The sequence below is a fragment of the Propithecus coquereli genome, unplaced genomic scaffold, assembly GCF_000956105.1.
Source record: "Propithecus coquereli isolate 6110/MARCELLA unplaced genomic scaffold, Pcoq_1.0 Scaffold268, whole genome shotgun sequence".
In the NCBI taxonomy this organism is placed as follows: Eukaryota; Metazoa; Chordata; class Mammalia; order Primates; family Indriidae; genus Propithecus; species Propithecus coquereli.
In genome coordinates this window covers 525246-545416 of record NW_012148263.1, presented here as the reverse complement: position 1 = coordinate 545416, position 20171 = coordinate 525246, and the positions used below count along the sequence as shown (strand labels likewise).

At 41.4% G+C, this 20171-nt stretch overlaps 1 protein-coding gene across 1 annotated transcript in view; it reads right to left on the bottom strand.

The window, feature by feature from the left end:
• Window positions 1-3966: 3966 nt before the first annotated feature.
• GRK7 (G protein-coupled receptor kinase 7) overlaps window positions 3967-20171 on the bottom strand; it is a 32619-nt gene continuing 16414 nt past the window's right edge. Inside the window, exons 3-4 of the mRNA XM_012647430.1 lie at window positions 11426-11700; window positions 3967-4303 (exon numbers count right to left, since the gene is read on the bottom strand). Of these exons, the coding sequence (XP_012502884.1) occupies window positions 3967-4303; window positions 11426-11700 (612 nt within the window). The remainder of the gene's footprint in view (window positions 4304-11425; window positions 11701-20171) is intronic.

Here is a 20171-nt window from a genome sequence, read left to right as displayed (position 1 = left end):
ATAGAAAAAAAATTAGCCGGGCATGGTGGCTCATGCCTGTAGTCCCAGCTACTCGGGAGACTGAGGCAGGAGGATCGCTTGAGCCCAGGAGTTTGAGGTTGCCGTGAGCTAGCATGATGCCACGGCACTCTACCCCAGACAACACAGTGAGACTTTGTCTCAAAAAAAAAAAAGAAGCAAGGATTATTTATTTTCACTAATTAATTTTCATCACATTTTACTGTCTAAACAATTTACGTAAGTTTTATTACTAAACTGCCCTAATGATATATACAATATAATGATCTTTAAAAATTGTTCTGGTAGATTGTCATGATTTCAAAAGACATGGCTCTAGCAATTTCTAAGAAGCAAGGTTTAAATTATTGAATTATTTCACATTCATGTCTGGTCACCTAAATGAGAAATATTAATATTCATATTCAGGGGCTGGGCATGGTGGCTCACGCCTGTAACCCTAGCACTTGGAGAAGCTGAGACGGGAGGATAGGTTGCAGCCAGGAGCTCGAGACCAGCCTGAGCAACATAGTGAGACCCTGCCTCAAAAAAAATAATAATAAATAAAATTTATATTCAAAACAAAAATCGAGAATAATTTTTTAACGCTTTGTGGCTTGCAATCTTAAAGTCAATAACTCATCATCACTATTTCCTACAAAAGCATCATCTATAACTTCTGCTTTGCAGGGCCATTCTAAGCCCCTGCCAGTAGTTTCTCGGATCTATCTACTCCTTTGAGAAATAAACATTCAAAATAATCACTGACAAACTGAAAGAATAAAAATGACTTGTCCCCGGTTCTTCTTTGTCTAAACGTTTAACTCCTATATGTCTTCATTTCCCCTGACATTTCATTATGTTTATTGGACTTTTCTATAAAAACATACGCTCATTTTAACTTTTTAAAAATAAGCGAGCATCATCTTTTCAAAAATCACTTCCTTCTTTGGATGAGACATCCGGCTGCATCTTATTCACGTCTTTCCTTAAATCCCACCCATGACCTGCATCTGTCCTTTGCATTCTCTCCATCTTCAGTGTTTAATCTCCCCGATCCGGCCTGTCCCTGCCCAAGTTCCAGATGAGCCTCCTTCACTTTGACTTGGCCCACGTGGTTCCCCACCTGGCATATGACAAAGAGGCCTGGGAGTCACCTCTGGCCCTGATGTCCCCACTTATTCTAATTAGATTTTCCTTTAATTGTGCGTGAAAATTTTCCCTTTCAACCACTTCCTGGGATCCAGCTCTCTTCCTTCTCTTACTTCCTCTGAAACTTTTTGTTAAGGTGGCCTGGTTCAGCCCTTACTCGTTTTGTTCCCTGACCTTGAATCATTTCCTCTCAACCTGTAGTTACTTGCTGGTTAGAGTCTTCAGTTAGTTAATGCCTCTCTACGTGCATGTCACTTGCTATGTGCTTCATATACATTCTTTCCAGTCTTCACAACACTGCAAAGCTGTGGGGCTTGCACAAGATACAAAACTTCTATGAGCCTTGGTTTGCTCTTTTAAAATGTGAATAGTAACACCAGCAGGAGTCTGCATTCACATTTTATACCAGTTACCTTTCTTACATGGTTGTCTTATTTCTTTGTGGTGTCCCCAACACCACCTAGTGGGAGGCTCATTGTATAATTAGACCTCAATACATACTTACTTGGGGATTGTTATTGACTACTTATATAGTTACTTACCACTTCTTCACTACTTACACAGTTATTTACTATTTATTCAATTATTTTCCTGAGTTAGTTCTAAGAAATGAAGCAGATTTAAAATTTATTGAAAGCAGTAGAAATTCTCCTTAAGGAACCAGTGCAAGAAGACATTATTTTTATTAAAAAGAAATTGTGTGTATGTGTCTCTCCAAGTTTATTGTCCATTTTAAATTGGGCTATTTGTCTTTAATTATTAGTTTATATTAGTTCCCCACCCCCAACTTTGTTAAGGCATAATTGACAAACAAGATGTAGTTTTTATTTTATTTATTTATTTTTTTGTAGAGATGGGATCTTGCTATGTTGCCCAGGCTATTCTTGAACTCCCAGCCTCAAGTGATCCTCCTGCCTCGGACTCCCAAAGTGCTGAGATTACAGGCATGAGCCACTGATCCTGGCAAGATGTTATTTTTATTTCTAATGTCTATGAAGCCAAATCCTGAGAACTCTACTATTGAAATGCTCTGGTTAACTGGAGTTTTGTTCACTGTTAATCAGTTTTTTCTTAAAATAGACTTGTTAGAAATTTTACCAAGATTTTACCAACTTTTAATTTACTTTCTTGCCTTAGGAAAAAGAATCTACTGGGCACAAAATAACTGTATCCCGCTTTGGTGAGGACTGTGCAGCTCTCCAGGTCAGGATTTGGAGCACCAGGAAGCACGCTGAGGATGGAGCAGGAGTGAGAGAGTGGGCGGCATGTACACCAGGCCAGACCTCAACTCCCGGAGGGGCTCATCTCACTCGGCCAGATATGATTAATGCTGTCTTGTAGATGAGTATTTCTGTTAGTTGGATTCTAGTTAACCAAAAGTTTCTTGGCCAGTATATTTGCAACTCTGTCATCCCTTACTCCAAGGAACGAGACTTTTAAAATGACTTCAGCCAGGTTTTTCACCAATGGGACAAATGAGATTTCATTATGCACACATATATCTTTTCTTTTTAAATATATCACCCAGATTTATGTTTGTGTCCCAAATATTTTTTGCAGACTTAGGATTCTCACTGTGGCTGTGCTTTTGAGAAATATTCTACAATACAGTGCCAGCTGGGCAGCCTCTTGAAATGGGGCCTACTATTTGTTGAACTCAATTTCTAAGCCCAAATGTCTCCTTCAGGCCTTGAAGTAGCCAAGAGATCCAGCTCCCAAGATATGTGTGAGGAACTAAAGTATGCAAGGACAAGAGGAATCTACAAGATGAATACAGATTGTCTTCAGTTTCATTTACACTGCAGTTGCTAAAATTACATGCTTTGGGGATATTTGAATAGTTACCATCAAAATGTATGATTGAAGTTTTGAGCAATCAAAATAAGGACCCACGTGTAGTAACTTTTAAACGTCTTTAATACATGGCAGTGTCTATCAAATTTTGCTGCACATTAGAATCACCTGGGGAGCTTCTGAAAATCAAAATGCCCATGCTATACCCTATACCTGAGGGTGGGGATCAGAATGTCCAGGATTGGGAGCCACGCATTAGTATTTTAAAAGATCCCTAGGTGATCCCAAAGTTCAGCAAAGTTTAGGAACCAACGGCATATGGTATTTGCACAAGTAAGCAATTTGTAGCATGTTATAATACTTAAAGGACTCAACTAAGCTTACAGAATGCTTTAATTCACAGACTTCATGGATATTTACATCTAAAATCCTTCAACATTATGATAGCAAACCATTTCAAAAACATGAAAAAGAAACTATGAGTGAAATTGAAAATTATTCTGTAATCTAAAATATTGCAATCCACTCCTTTTTAAGGGGACATCAGGAATGTTTATTTCCAGCTTCAAAATCCTTTTTATAAGTACAGAAGTAAAAGAAATACCAAAAGATGAAGGGAAGAAAGGATATAAACAAAGAAAAACTAAAATGATTATTTACTAAGGATTGCAAATGCTCATTTTCTGGGTACACCACAAAGTTCCATTCTCTGTTCCCAGGACTTTGCGTAATTCCCAGGGACGTGATGGTGGAGGGCTCATGCTTTTAATTTATCAAAATAAACCTGAGTGTTCCTTTTGCCAGCCTTCGGTGAAAACTGAGATTTTATTCATCTTTATGAAAAAAAAAAGAAAGAAAGAAAAAGAAAAGAAAACATGTCCTAGCAGTCAGCTTTCCTGCTCTCTGAACTGTTCTGTGGTTGCGATGTCCCTCCTTCAACAGATTTCCGTGGGTTAGGAACATTTGAGGATTATGTCAGTGAGACTTCTGCTGCCTGCTTGGTTACTTCTGCTGCCTGCCTATTTATAATAACAAACACACACCAGACTTGGAGGAATTACCCTCCCCACGACCTGTGGGCCTGTTGGGGTCATTCAATTCCTCAAAAAGTCCTGTTTCTATAATTTCTTCCTGCCACGCTATGGGGACAGCACCTGTTGCAAATCTTTGGAAGAACTTCTGATCTTTCTCATCAAATTCCACCCCCCGAACCTCGGAGAAATCGTCAATTTCAGCGATGTCTTTGGCATACACCACCGACGGGTCTGGCACAAATGGGGGTTCGATTAGGCCGGCTTCGAGGCGAGCAAAGTTGATGGTATTAAAGAAAGGGTGTTTCCTGGGATCGTCAGACTTGTCTCTGTGAAGAAAGGAGATGATCAGCCTGAGACATAGTTAGCAAACCAAAGTAGGAAATGTTCTAACAATACAAAGTGTGCGGCATTCTTTTCTTAGAATACATTACATTTTAATGACAAAGACAATACAATGACATAAAGGATAACTTTGAAAAATAATAACTTTTAAAATCACCTCAAATTCCATTATACATAAATAGTAGCATTTTCTTTGTTTGCAGACAGCTTTCACATATACAAGTAATTTTAAAAGTCAAACACTTGACATGACTTTTACCTTGGTGTTTCATGGAAATACCAGGAAAGTTCCATGGAGCCAAACCTGCTTGCTGCAGCTTCTAGTTATTGCCTCTTCACAGAACAAGTTAAGTATATCTTTGTTCTAAACAACCACTACTCTCATTTTTTTCTTATTTTTTAATTTTTTTTTCCAGCCTCACCTTCTCCTCCCTCCCCACCACTCACATTTTAAAAGACAGCATTCATATTCCTCATTCATAGCATGATATGATTTCTAGAAGCCAAACCCACCTCCCCAGCTGCCACAGTAATCTGGGTGGTATTTCTTTAAAGACTTTGAAAAAATCCATTAGTAGTTTGCAGTAGTACAAATGAGCATACATTTGGTGCTCAAGACTATGGTTATTATTATCAAGCCCTCCTCCCCTATGCTAGAAATTATTCCCGTATCTGCCTCAGAATAACAGAAAAAAGTATGTTCCTGTGTAACCTCTCATGTTAGTCATCTATTGCCATGTAACAAATCGCACCCAAATTTAGTGGCTTTAAACAACAAGCATTTATTATCTCATGGCTTCTGTGGGTCAAGAATCTGGACATGGCCTAACTGAGTATCTCTGGCTCAAAGTCTCTTGTGGAGTTGCAGTAAAGCTGTTGGCCAGGGTTGTGGTCTCGTCTGAAGGTTCAACTGAGGTCGGGGGATCTGTTTCCAAGCTTATTCATGTGGTTATCGTCAAGCCTCCATACCTCATCACATGAGCCTCTCCACAGGACTGCTTTATAACATTGCATGTGACTTTCCCAAGGCAAATGATGAGTGAATGAGAGAGAGAGAGAGAGAGAGAGAAAGAAAGAGATGAAGCTTGCATGCACCCAAGACAGAAGCCACAGTCTTTTTATAACCTAATCTTGGAAGTGACATCTTATTATTTCTGCCACATTCTGTTTGCCAGAAGCAAGTCAGTAAGTGTAGCCCACATGAAAGGCAGAGGGGTTCCACATGGGCGTGAATGCCCGGAGACCTGGATCACCGGGAACCATTTTAGAGGCTGCCTAACATGCTTCTCTTGGTTCCTTTTAATGCCAGGCTTTAACAAAATAAAAAGGGGTCTGCAAAATAAAAAGGGGTATCAGATTCAAGATGAATTTTTCTTTTTTAAAAATGTGAATAGATTTCCTGTTCTGATTAAGAAATGTCTTCCTTTTGAAAGAAGTCAATTTCTGTCATAAATCAACCTTAATAGAAATTAATCACATTCATAGTCTCTCCTTGATGTTTGTCATTCCAGATGCCAGAAAGCTTTTTGGAAAAGGATTGAGAGCTTCCCCCACATATCCTCTTCAGAGACTCCCCCGTGCTGGGTGATAACTACAACAGACTCTGCCCAGGAGGATGACTATGGCTAAACACAATAATGACACAACTGATGACAGAAATAAGGACAACTAACATTTGTTCAGGGCCTATTCTCAGGTAGCAGAACGGTCAGCTCTTCACTTACATTATTACATTTAACTAGCACAGCAACCCTCTCTGTCTCTCATGCCTGTATTAGGTCATTCAGTATGAAATGTCCGATTTCAAATCAAAAGTGTAGTTTATTACATCTCAAATGAGAAGCAGTACAATTCATCACAGTATGCGCCTAAACTATCGACACAGTTTTGCCATCTTAACAGTAGCTTGTTTATGCCAGCAGCGAAGAAGCCTGGAGAGTGAGTGGTGACGAAATATTTTTAACTTCTTTACTTGTTTCTGCATTTATAAATAGCTGGGCATCTGAGGAAGCCAGAGAAAATAGATGACTGTTTCAAAGGAAGAATTGTAATCAAATTTTATTATGGAAAAGAGGAAGAGTTGGAGGCGTCTGATGTCCAGCCACCCGTCAGGTCGTTGTTCTGTGACTTAGGCTAGCCCCATCCAGAAAGGTCCGACTAGAACTTCTTGGACTGTCCCCACTGTGTATGGAGAGCTGCATCAAGAGGTGCTACTAAGTATCTCCTTTCTTCCAAAAGCCACCAAGTTCCATCCACTGAATGAAAGGAAAGTGCAGGCTTGCCAGCTACCAGAACCTCCTGCCCCATTTCTGTGTGGTCTACATCTTATAGATTTAAGAGCCTAGAGGGAGGGTTACTAAGATAAATTGAAGTTTCAAAGATAGATTTTTTAAAAGTCAGGTTTATTGAGGTATAATTTGCACAGAAACATTCACCTTTCTAAGGTGTCAGATGGATTTCAAATGTTGCAGAAGAAGGATAGAGCTAGAATTCCATCCCGGTGGATCAGGAATGAGCCCTACACCCGTATGTCTCAAAGTGAATGAAGGAACTGGAATGGGACTAGGTGCCACAGGGAAGGATCTTGTATCACTTCCATGACCGCTGGCAGGAACACACACACAGACCCAAGTGTCAAAGGGGCCCTTAAAAGTCACTCTCAACAGCTTTAACATGGAGAGTGCCCAGGAGCTTGGCAACCTTGGGAGTCATCAGGATGGGCAGTTCTCAAATAGCATCTCAAGCACGCCAGGTGCAGGTGGTCTTGGTTTGTCCATCAGAGATGGCTGACTGCAGCCCTTTTGCAACTAATCATGGATGACCAGGGAACCATGGACCACTTCGAGGTTTTCTTTATGTTCTTCAGCAACCCCAGTAGATGCGCCTGGAGCGCAGGACCCATATCTTCTACCTTTTCCCAAGAAATGTCTGTGGTTGCGGGTGCTACCAATGAAGACCAGGCTTTCTGATCTCTATTCCTCACTCTTGTGTCTGGACTACCACGAAGCTTATCACTTTGATCTTTGGCACTAGCAACTCTCATCACAGTTCTGTCGTTGAAATAGCACTAGGATTATTTTACTCTTGAATCTTCTCCCAGCAGTTTTGCACAGGGCTCTTTTGGCCCATTGCTGTGCAGTGCACGTTAGACAAATAAGAGAGGCTGTTGAGGGAGGCAGCATCTATTGGAATAGCCAAACTGGCAGCTGCAAGGAAGACTTCTGTTTGCTAGAGAGGAATATATTTCCAAGCATTAACAGAGGCTCTTCTGTTATCAAACCCCACACAGAGATTACGATGGATTTTCTCATAATAGCCACTGAAGCCAAGATGCCACCTGTTCATACATGAAGACCACACTCTACGATTTGGTCTGTCAAGAACAACGGGTATTGGCATGAAATCGTGTGTCAGAGAAGCATTTAAGTCACGGACTTGCATGGTTATTTGCTCTTGCTCTGCTGCGTTGACCGACCAGAGTCAACTCTATAAAAAACTTAAGTGGTCTTCATCTTTTATTTTAAAAAAATATGTATTTATTTTGGAACACATTATAGTTGACCCCGTCTAGAGCCCCTGTAAAATGCTCAGAAAAGCTTTTGGCTTCTCTGCAAAATTAACTCCCAGACCCATAAAGGCAAAGACAGTAATCCTTTCCAGTGCTGTCTAAAGAAGGAGAATGGTTTTTAATTCATTTCAAATGCTGTGTAACATGCTGTCGAGGCCTTGGCTTTTGAGGATACCCACTACCTTAATCCAACACTATCTCAGTTGAATAAATTCTTAAAAAATACGAAGAGTTAGAATAAAAATTTTGGGAGCTTTTCTCTTTCACTGAACAGTTGGGCTTTTTTTGTGTTTTTGTGTTTGTTTGTTTTTGAGATGAGGTCTTACTCACAGCAGTGCTAGACTGCAATGGTGTGATCACAGCTCACTACAACCTCAAATTCCTGGGCTCAAGGGATCTTCCCACCTCAGCCTCCTGGGTAGCTGGGACTATAGGCATGTGCCACCACTTCCAGCTAATTTTTCTATTTTTTGTGGAGACAAGGTCTTGATATGGCGCTCAGGCTGGTGTCGAACTCCTGGCCTCAAGCAATCCTCCCACTTTGGCCTCCCAAAGTGCTAGGATTATAAGTGTGAGTCAGTGTGCCTGGCCAACAGCTGTTTTTTATATGCCTTTTCTCTAATGTAAACAGTCTTATTCGAAATAGTCGCACCAGATGCTTTATTAAAAAGGCTTTGGTTGATGAAGCAGATTCAGGCAAAGATCCAGTGCTTTAAGGTGGCATTTTCCTGAAGAAGTTTGTCAATGTTTCATTTTATAAACCCAAGGTGTGCTTATAGAGTATTGAGATGGATTTTCAAACATGTGAATTACAGCATCCGAGTGGGCGATGTTCCTTTCAGGGGCGTCATCTAAAGAGACCGTTCGCGTCCCTGCTGACTCTGCCACTGCACGTGTGCCTGCTGATACTCCCTGAACTTGAGGCCCAAGAGGACGGAGATGGCAGTGATCATTGCGGTCACCGTATTCTGTTTGCCTCTCCTTCCTGGGCACACAGAAGACAACACTTGCCAGCTCCTTTGCTCTTAGGCAAACCTGAGGACTAGTTCTAGTCGATAGAAGCGTGTGTGAAGTGACGTGTAAAGTGTGTCACTTCCTGGCTGAGGCAGTAAAAAGCTCCATAAGTTCTCTGTGTTCTCTCTTCTGCCACCACCACTTGTGGCCAGAAGTCACAGTGTAGTGTAGATGGAAACAGCCTGGATCCCTGAGTCTCTGCTTGGAAGAGAGATGGCCCAGAGAGCCACTGGGCCCACAGTGGACTTCGTATGAATGAAAAGCAATTAAAAAAAAAATTTTAAGCTGCTGAGACTTTGGGGTTTGCTTGTTATCACAACATAGTCTGTTCTGACCTTACTAATACCATGTTGGAATCCATGCAGGAAAATTAGTTTCATATTTTGCTTCCACATAATATAGATGTAGAGTTCTGTCTAATTTCAAAATACTCACTAGTTAGTTTGGTTATCTGTCATGTTTTGAAAGTTATTAACAAATGAATTTTGTTTGGCTATCTTTAAAAAACCAGATCAAAAATTAATAGCTTGCTTGCATGCTTGAATATTTTGAGCTAAGGCTCTTCTATAGTCTTCTTCCAAAACCTACAATGGCAATTACTTGAAAGATTTAGAGTCATTTGACTATGTCCTAGAGTTATGTTCAAAATCAGTAATAGTACTTTCTGGTTATAGATTTTATATTTGTATTAAATATATATGTTTTAGATTTTAACAATTCAATCCAAGTAACTTAAGACATTCAAGCTCATAGTTTAGTCAAAATATTATCTGATATTTCCATTAGAACAAATTAATAATTGTTGCAATCACTTATTGAATAATTCCCAACACACATTTTATCTACCTTTACATATATATCTAAACCTCAAAACATCCCACTGTATTTGTTAGGGCGGTAGTGAGAAACAGAACCAACATGGTGTTGAAGGGATCCAGGTGCACCACTGTGAAAAAAAATTATTTTGAGCTGAAGTGATCTGAAAGTTACTAACAAATGAATTTTGTTTGGCTATTTTTAAAAAATCAGGTCAAAAATTAATAGCAAAAATTAAGTGTCCTTTCTCTCTCCCCTGTCCCCAAGAAGTCATTTGTTTTCCCTTCAGTGCCCTTCTCCCCCTCCCCTTCCTCTATTAAGATGGCATATATTCTGTCTTCTAGTCACATTTTTCTGTGAACTCCCACCTAGGGAGGTGCAGACAAATCTATTTTTTCTCTTGCTAATCTGTCTTTTGTCAGTTTAATTTGCATGTCCCCAAGATCTGAACATAAGAAGGAGAGAAAGTGTTTCGTCCCTGACAATGTGTGAGAGGTGAGAGAGAGAGACAGAGAGAGAGAGGAAATTTATTTTAAGAAACTGGCTCACATAATTGCTGAGGCTTGGCAAGTCCAGTCTGCAGGGTAGCCCAGCAGGCTGGAAACCCAGGGAAGAGTTGTAATTTGAACCCAAGGGTAGTCTGCTGGCAGAATTCCCATTTCCTCTGGGGAGATCAGTCTTTTTCTATTAAGGCTTTCAACTGATAGGATAAAGCTTACCAATGTTATAGAGGGTAATCTACTTTACTCAAAGTCTACTGATTTAAATGTTAATCTCATCTAAAAATCTACACAGAAGCATCTAGAATAATGTTTGCCCAAATATTTGGGTACTGTGGACTAGCCAAGTTGACATATAAAATTAACCATTACACCCATACCACCCCCCCATTTTATATACAAGGATATTGAGACTCAGGGAAAGTAATTCAATTGCTTGAGGTAAAATGTTCAATATATAGCAGAGCTGGGACATGAATTTATGTTTGTAAATCTAAAGCTCTCAGTTTTCTCCCTATATAACACTGTCACCCACTGCCAAGGGTCTTTTCACAGGTCAGCTTTAACTTATTTTTTCTTGACAATAGAATATATTGATCTTGTTATTCCATCATAAGCAATAAGATTTGGTTTTCCCCAAAACAAATTTTCATTGTACTTAACAGCTGGCAACATCATATGTACTCAATAAATATCTGTTGAATGATTGATGATATTTTATGGGAGACATTTGGAAGGGGCAGAATTTTCCAGACCTATGACTATCAGTGCTGTTTTAAAGTTTTCATTTTAATCATTTTTGAATAGATGATGCATTCACATGGTTCAAAATTCAAAAGACAATAGGGATATACATGGAAAATCCTTACTTGCATCCCCGTCACCAGCCCCCAATTTCCCTCCATCAGAAGTAACCAGTCTTATAAATTCCTTGTATACTCCCCTTAGATATTCTATACAACTATTTGAATTATGTATTCTTTTTCTCCTTCTTTAAATGCAAGCTGTTTTGCACCTCCTTTTTTCACTTTAAAATATATCTTGGAAATTGTTCCATGTCAAGTGCTCATAGTGTTTGAAATATTTAGTCATATAATATGCAAATAATAAAAGGAAATTCCAAGACTTTGCCACAAATCTAAAATATTCTCCAGATCACTGTGGACAATGCTGACATTAGCAACCGTCTCTGTTATATGGTAGTTTACCTGCTTCCTAAGCGTTGCTCTGGTTTCTTAGCCAGGAAGAGTCTGCAAATATCCTTAGCTTCCTCTGTGAAGTTATCATGTTGGAATCTGACCTCCTCTTTCAGAGTTCTTTGCTTTAGATCCTCTTTATTGACTTTTTCCTTGTAATCTTTGAATGGTGTTCGTCCAGCAATCATTTCATAAATACTGCATCCCATCGCGAACCAGTCCACAGGATAGGAATAACTCACCTTTTCCATTAGGATTTCAGGAGCCATGTAACCATTGGTTCCAGCCTATAACATCCCAAAGAAAAAAACAAGGCAAAACAAAACAAAAACACTAAGGTGAGTGTAGCAGACACGCTGGTTGCCTACTCAATACTCATTCCCTTTTTTTTCCTTGTTCAGGGAACCCGAATTTGTTTGGGGTGGCAATGTATCTGTCCTATTCTTTCCCTGCTTTCCCAGCAGCCTCTGGCGCAGCTGGGGAGGCCATGTGATCCATTCTGGCCAATGAGACAAAGAGCTGTTGGCTGAGGTCATTATAAAAGGAACAGATGTGGCTGCCCTTGAAGTGGGAAAATCACTTAGCCTCTTGGTCTCCTCCCCTCGTCCTTAAGATGAAAGGTTCAAGTGGATATCTCTAACATCCCCTGAGCTCTGCTTCTTTTTTTAAATTCATAGATAATATGAATTTTTTAAGATTGAGCACTTTATTACTAATATTGAATGTTCATATAGTATTATCTAGTCTATGACATTTCTTACTCTATTTGCTATGTAATTATATTAACATCACACATCTCTGCCTGTCTGGCTCTGCATTGAAAAATTAACATTGTCATTTTAAGTGAGAAAATTCCACATACGAAATTTCATTTAACATGCATGACTATATATTGTAAGCACACTTCCACTGACTATATATGCCAAATGATCATTGGGTTAAATATATATGTGCATGTATATGTATACTTATGGTAGTATACTTGTGGTGCGAATGGTAAAACACACACAAAATTTACCATCTTAACCATTTGTTAGTGTAAGTTCGATAGTGTTAAGTACATTCACACTGTTGTACATCCAATCTCCAGAGCTCTTCATCTTGCAAAACTGAAATGCTATACTCATTAAACAACATCTTCTCAATTCCCCTCCCCCCAACCCTTGACAACCACCATCCTACTTTCTGTCTCTATATATTTGACTACTCTGGGTACCTCATATAAGTGGAATCATGAAGTATTTGTCTTTTTATAACTGCCTGTGATTTTAATACATTTATTTATTCAACAAATATTTAATGAACACCTACAACATACCTTGTAATTATAAAGTATATATTTACATTAGAATATATTTTCACAAAAACTATATGGTTCCTTTTGGTTAAAGTATAATACAAAGAATAACCTCTGTAGCAGTTAAAAATACAAGTAAAGAACACCCTAAAATGACCATAGCTTCTATTATTACATAAAAATGATAATTTAAATTATTGGCAGATTGGAAAACAGATAAATGTGCTCTGTAAATGGATTCAGACTTTTAGGAGAGCAATATGACAGAGAATGATGGAAAATAAAAGGTATCAAATGGTTCCTGTCCTTTAACCAGATTGTTTGACTTTGGAGTATGTACCGCAATGAAATAATTCAGAAGAAAGAAAAAGGAATCTATATTGAGATGTTCATAGTTCCACTATTCATAATCGTCACAAGCTGGAAACACCCAAAGACCCATCCATAAAGACAACACACTAGGGTTTATTGTTAATACAAAGAAATCTATATATGTAATGTGCATCACGCACTGATCACAGCTATGCATTTCAGCACATCAAAAAAGTTTGGAAAAGCCAGGCAAGGCGGTGTGTGCCTGTCGTCCCAGCTACTCAGGAGGTTGAGGCGGGAGGATTGCTTGAGCCCAGGAGTGCGAGGCTGTGGTGCAATAGAACAGCCACTGCACTCTAGCCTGGGTGACATAGCAAGGCCTCCTCTTTAAAGAAAAGTTTGGAAAGTGTTTAGCTGTTCATGAGGTGTTCTTTAGGTGCATTGTATATGTAATGCTTTAGGAATATGAAATTTTGTAGATGATTTCTACATGGATGACAACAATGAAAAAAAATACATGATTCCAGTACTAATGAAGGAAGAAAATTGGCCTGTACAAGGACATTCTGGAAGTGACTAGGGTCTAACGGGCTGGGCATGAGTCAGCATGGCACTGCTGCTTTCAGAGAAGCTGGTATGTAATTTGGGTGACCATATGTTCCGGAGTGCCCGGGACAGTCCTTGTTTACATCTGTCATCCTGGCATCTTGTCCAGTTTTGCATTTGTCCAGACAAAAGGATCCTGTAGGCGCCTCTGAGGCCCAGGGTATAGTCTTACTCATCTTTGTATCCAAATTCAGGCATTCATCACAGAGTCTCATTTGGTGCATGCCCAACAAAACTTTCATTAAATAAACAACAGTAAAGTAAAGATGGTGACTAGATGTTTTCCATTCATTATGCAGCAAACATTTACTGAGTCATGCCCTGCAACGAGTTCCAGGAATACCAAGACATATAAGGCCTGGCTCCTGCCCTTGAGGATTTGGAGACTGGTAGAGACAGAGAGGTCAGAAGGTTAATTCAATAAAGTAGAGTAAATGTCATAATGGGAGTGTGAAGCAAGGAGACCCGGGTGTGCGCTTGCTGGGCATATTCACAGGAGAGGCACGGCTGAGCTGAATCACGAGGGAAGAATCTGTCATACCTAGAAGGCTATGTAGGCAATGAGCATGTGCAGGGGATGGAGACAGGAAAAATGTGGGGTGTTCATAGAACTGTAAGGAATTTCGCATTTCTGGAATATAGGATCTGCAGGATACTATGGTGGGAGGGGGGTGGAGGGAGAGATGTAAATGCGATTGACAAACTCTGTATGCCAAGGCAGCAAAATCTACTCCCTCTCTCCGCTTTCCCTGCCTTTTTCTACTGTAGAGGCCACTTGACTAAAGGCACCATCTCCAGCCTCCTTTGTGTGTAGGGCAGCGATACGAGCTTCATTTGAGAGGTGAGCTCTTTATTTGAGAGCCGAAGGTGCTCAAGGTTGGGAAGAAGGGAGTGAGCTTATTTGGAAATACATAAAAGATACAAGATGGATTCAATGGATGGATAGAGGGTGGGCAGGTGGATAGATGTGATAAAGCAAATCTGTAAGATATTAATTGTATACAAGGGAATATTGTTCTGCCACTAAAAGGAATGAAGCACTGATACATTCTACGATATGGACCTTGAAAACATTATGCTAAATAGAAAAAGCCAGTCACAAATGACCATATATCATATGATTCCATTTATACAAAATGTCCAAAGTAGGCAATTCCATAAGACAGAAAATAGATTAGTCGTTGCTTAGGGCTGGGAGAGCAGGGGAATGGGAGTGACTGCTAAAGGGTACGGGGTTTCTTCAGGGGGGAGAATAAAATGTTCTAAAATTGATTGGGGTAATGTTTTCATACCTCTGTAAATATACTAAAACCCAGTACACTGTAAACGGGTGGATTTTATGGTATTTAAATTATACCTCAATAAAGCTGTTTAAAATGTCTATGATAAACTCTAGGTAGTGGGTATTTCACAGGTGCTCGCTGTGAAATTCTTTCGACTTTGCTTATAATAGAATGTGGAGGGAAAAAAGGAGTGCAGGAAGGGGGATGTGATGCCAGACTGGCTGCTGGCTCATCAGGCACGGGGGCTTTTCTGGAAGGGTCCCAAGGAGGAGCCGCAGGAGAGAGTGGGGGAGGGGAATCCAGCTGCCCGGTCCCTCCCACCTGCCGTTTCCACTGGTTGAAGACGACCCAAAGGGCTAATTTGTCTATGTTGCCAGGTATGTCCTCCAGACCACGAGCAGCTGCCCAGGGAATAAGGTTCCACACTCCGCTGCATGATCTTTCATCCAATTCTGCAGCTCGGCCCAGACGTGCTGCCGTCAGGGAGCTGTCCCAGAGAGAAAGCAAGCAGTAGAGGAGCATAGGAAGGTGTGTGAGGTCTGTGGCCCAGTCCAACGCTATGAAATTCTCAATGGCGTACTTCTGTGTGGGGCTTTTTTCACCCACTGTGCTGGCTACTGGCTGGCCCCTCTACCCAGAAACCAATGGCTGTCTGTACTGGAAATTTTCTCATATTATTTCTTTGATCATTTTCTCCCTTCCATTTTGTCTCATCTCATTTTTTTGAAATCCCAAACTTATCCTTTATTTTTCTTATCTTTGGCCCCTCTTTTCTACCTCTGTCTTTTTTTTCTTTTTTGGGATGGGTGGATGGAGGAAGATTTCCTCTGTTTTTTCTCTGACTTGTCTATTTTTTAAAAAAGTATTTTATTATGGGAAATGTCAAACATATACAAAAGAAGAGAGACTAGAGTAATAAACCCGTTGTACCCTGCACCCGGCTTCAACCTCACCAATACAGGGCCAATCTTGTCTCATCCATGTCCCTACCATTCCCCTGCCCATCCACCACTTGTTTTTCACTATGAATCTCTAAAAGGCCTCTTAAAAACAAAATGAAACAGAGCAAAGCACTACAATACCATTATTTCATTTAAAAAATAATAATTCTTTAATATCATCAAATATCTGGATGTTTATACTTCTCCAGTTGTCCTATAGACTTTTAAATCAGTTTTTTTAAAATTTGGGTCAAATATGGTTCATACAAAGTGACTAATTGGTATGTTTCATAAATCTCTTTTACAGGTTCCTCCCTTCCGTTTGTTTCTCTACCCTGGCAACTTGTTGTTGAAAAAAAAAAAAAAGGTCAAACTGTGGTATTTCCCACAGTCAGATTTTGCTGATTGCCTCCCTGTGGTGTCATTTGACATGTTCTTCTGTTCTTTGCATTTTCCGTAAATTGATGGCTAGACCTAGAGGCTTAATCTTTCCACTGAACTTTTCATTTTTGCCAATATGGTTTCATTAATATATAATTAATATACTATGATGTATTAAGGTGTTAGATATTCAGTTCAACAAATTTTGATCATTGAATTCACCCACATAAATACCACTCAAACAAGATATGAAACATTTCCACCCACCCAGAGAATCCCCTGTGTTTCTTTCCAATCAATTCTCCTCCCCACTTCTCAGGCAGTCACTTTCTGACTTCTGGTACCATAGATTAGTTTTGTCTGTTCTTGCATTTCACATAAATGGAATTGTGTGGTAGGGAATATTTTGTGTCTGATTTATTTTAACATATTTTTGAGATTTGGCCATGTTGTTCTGCAAATGTATTTACGTATTTTTTATTTCTAAATGTCCTTGTTGTTCTCTGAATGTTCCTTGTTTTATAGCATTTGTTCTTGTTTCATAGATGCCATATATTTTCTTAAATCTCAAAAGATATAATTAGAGGTTTTGAAAAATGTTTTCTTCTACTCCCTGCATCATCCTTGTTTTCTACAAGTCCCTTTCTTCTGTTTATTTTGGTACTGTTTCATTTTGAAGGTTTTCTCAAATGACAAATGATCTTTGGCTATTTGTTCATATTTAAGAGTGAAACAGCATAATCTGACTAGAAATCAGGTGGGAACCTGCCTTGTCAACTGATGGGCTTCACCCTAGGGTGAGCCTGCCAAGTTGTTTCACTGGGGGACCCCACCTGTGATTATCTGTCCACCTTTTCTGTTAGTCTGGTCAGTTCCCCCAGTGAGGGACCCTCCAACACCCCACCTGAGAGGTATCAGCCTATGTGCCTTCATTCAGGGAATTGAGACTGGGAAGGAGCTGAGGTTCTCCCTGGACATACTATTTCAGTCCCCACAGCTCTCAGTTGGGCCTCAAGTTCTTGGGTCCTGCTTCTCCTCTGATTCAACCTCTTCTTCTGGGGTGGGAGAGGCATGAAGAAAGGCCATAAAGAACATCTGCATGAAGTTAAGACAGTGGCAATTAGTTAAGTTCTACGCAGCAACATTTATTGTGAACTTGCTCTTGTGTGGACTCTTCCAATAAGCACATTTCAAAGGTGAATGGCATTAAGGATTAAAATCACTAATGTGGACACTGGATAAACCTAAGTTGCTCAGTAGAAGGTGTAGGGTGAAAGTGGACAACATACCTTGTGATGAACAAAGGATTGTGGGCCAGGCAAGTTGGCTCACACCTGTAATCCTAGCACTCCGGGAGGTCGAGGCGGGAGGATTGCTCGAGGTCAGGAGTTCGAGACCAGCCTGAACAAGAGCAAGACTCCGTCTCTGCTAAAAATATAAAGAAATTAGCTGGACAACTAAAAAAAATATATAGAAAAAAATCAGCTGGGCACAGTGGCACATGCCAGTAGTCCCAGCTACTCAGGAGGCTGAGGCAGGAGGATCACTTGAGTCCAGGAGTTTGAGGTCGCTGTGAGCTAGGCTGACACCATGGCACTCTAGCCCGGGCAACAGAGCAAGACTCTGTTTCCAAAGGAAAAAAAAAAAAAACCAAAGGATCGTGAAACATATGCTGGGAACAAAATTGGAAATCATAATGGAGAACATTATTGAGTGTTTATTACATGCTAAATATTTTCTTAAGTGCTGTATGTGAATATCTCATAATAACCTAGGAGATAGCAACTATTTTAATCCCCATTTTGCAGATTAGAAAACTGAACCACAGAGAGGATAAATCTTGCCCAGGGTCACCCACCTAAGATTCACACACAGGTCTGCACTTTTAGCCACTACATTATATTGCCTCTGTGGAAAGAGGTGAAGTGGCTTTTCCTTACCACCCCTCCCCCCACGTACCCTTCAGGATTTCTTCTCTCCCTCTTAGAGTCCTCTTACTTCCTCTCCCCATGTGCCAATACTAAGTCCTTGCTCTTGGTCCATTCTTGCTTAAGATGCTTCCCTTCCCCTTATCCCAGTGAATTCTCCATTCTTTGCCTGTGTCTCCGTCCATCAGACCAGCTGGGCGGCTCCGCACAACAGAGGTTCTGCGGGGTGGGGACCAGACCCTAAGCCATGCTCTGGGACCACCTTTCTCCTGTCCTCCAAAAATAAGTGAAGAATTGCCCCACCATCGTCACAGCTCTAGAGCCCCTTGGTGTAGTGGAAAACACGCGAGACAGCGTGCAGGATAGCCTTAGATTCCTTCCGAATAATTTTCGGGACTAAATTCACCTCGTGGTCCTAAAGACAGAAAATGTCTGCCATGGACTTCTGAAGGGCACCACCTCCTTGAACAGCGGAGGTATTTCACTGAGGAGAATGGAATTAGAGGCGCACGCCAGATTCTAAGCACCCACATTCCATCGCAGCCTCCAGCTGAAAAAATTAATTGCCTGCCCTTTATGCCATTTGTCTTCTGCATGTGAACTGCCTCCTCAGAGTGGGGTGGGAGGAGACCGCGCCAAGCAGCATGGGGCAGGGTCCAGCCACGCTGACCTCTCACGGCTCAGTTTAACTCCTGCAGTCACAGAGGGCCCTGCGCCTCCGGCTCGATGGCATCTGAAGAGTCTCTTTCAGCCCATGTGATCAGAACTGCCATTACCAGGGCTGTAGGGATCACCCAAATGTCAGCAGTAACAGATCTCTTAGTGCAGGTTTTCTTTTCACGTGGTTTATCTTTTTTTTTTTTTTTGGGTTTGTTTTATTTTGCTTTTGGTTTTATAGTGCTCTTTGGCAGAGCCACATAGTCAACACCTGGTCAGGCAAAACAAAGTGGACCCAGCATTGCAGGACATCAAGAATCAGCCAGCACAGGGTTTAGGAAGCCTGGCAGAGCCGGTGCCCCTCCCCCAACACCCCCACGGGCCAGCAAGTTCATCTAGTACAGTAATCTCAAGAGGATTGCTTAGTCCCATCAGGGCCACCTGTTGCCTACAGGTGTCCAGACTTTGGGAAGGTGGACACCCTAAGGTGGAATTAAGATCCCAAGCCTGTCAGCACCTGTCAGATACGCCCTGCAGCGCTCTTGCTGTTGGATGCTGGACCCTGCAGTTGTCACTCTCAGCCCTGGGCCGCGGGAGCTAAGCGCCAGGGCCCAGGCTGGATGATTCTGCCCTCTGAGCAGTACCAGTGTGGCTCCGGACAACAGTAGACTGTGATGGGCGCAGTGAAAAAAGCGGGGAGGGGTCTTTTAGTGGGGCCCAGAGGGCACATTCCCATCTTAATCGTTTTATATGTTCAGGAAAAAGCATATGTGTGTGCACGCGCCTGTGTAGTGCAGGGCTGTCAAGGTCACGAGTAAACCTCCAGCTCCTACTAAATTGGCAAACTTAAATTCCACCACGAAAAGAAATGCCCCAGTCGGGCCCCTGGTGTGGCCAGGCCAGAGGCCGGCGGGGAGAAGGAAACAGAAAGGGAAGCTCTGTGAGTCCCGGCGGCGGCCCAGCAAACTAGCAAGCGGAGCAAGAAACCGCCCGCGGATGCCGCTTCCCCTCAGCGCATCGCAAACCAGATCCAGTCGACAGCACAATCCAAACAGAAGAGGGAATCAGAATGTACATCTTTTGTTTGCCGTGGCAGGAGAACTGTTGAGCAGAGGAAAAAAACAAGCTGAGCTTAGCGCTATCAGCTGTTTCCTGGGGCTCGCTCCTTCCTTCCTCCGAGGGGGGCCTGGCCGCTTTGTTCTCGTTCCCAGCTGCTCCTCTGCGCCTTTAAGCAGTGGCCTTTGCAGACCTCGGCGGAATGCGGCCCTGGGACCCCAGGGGACTCAGCTCCGAGGCTCCGCCCGCCCGCGTGCTCGGCGGGGGCCCAGCCTCAGGAGTGCGAGTGCGAGGGCG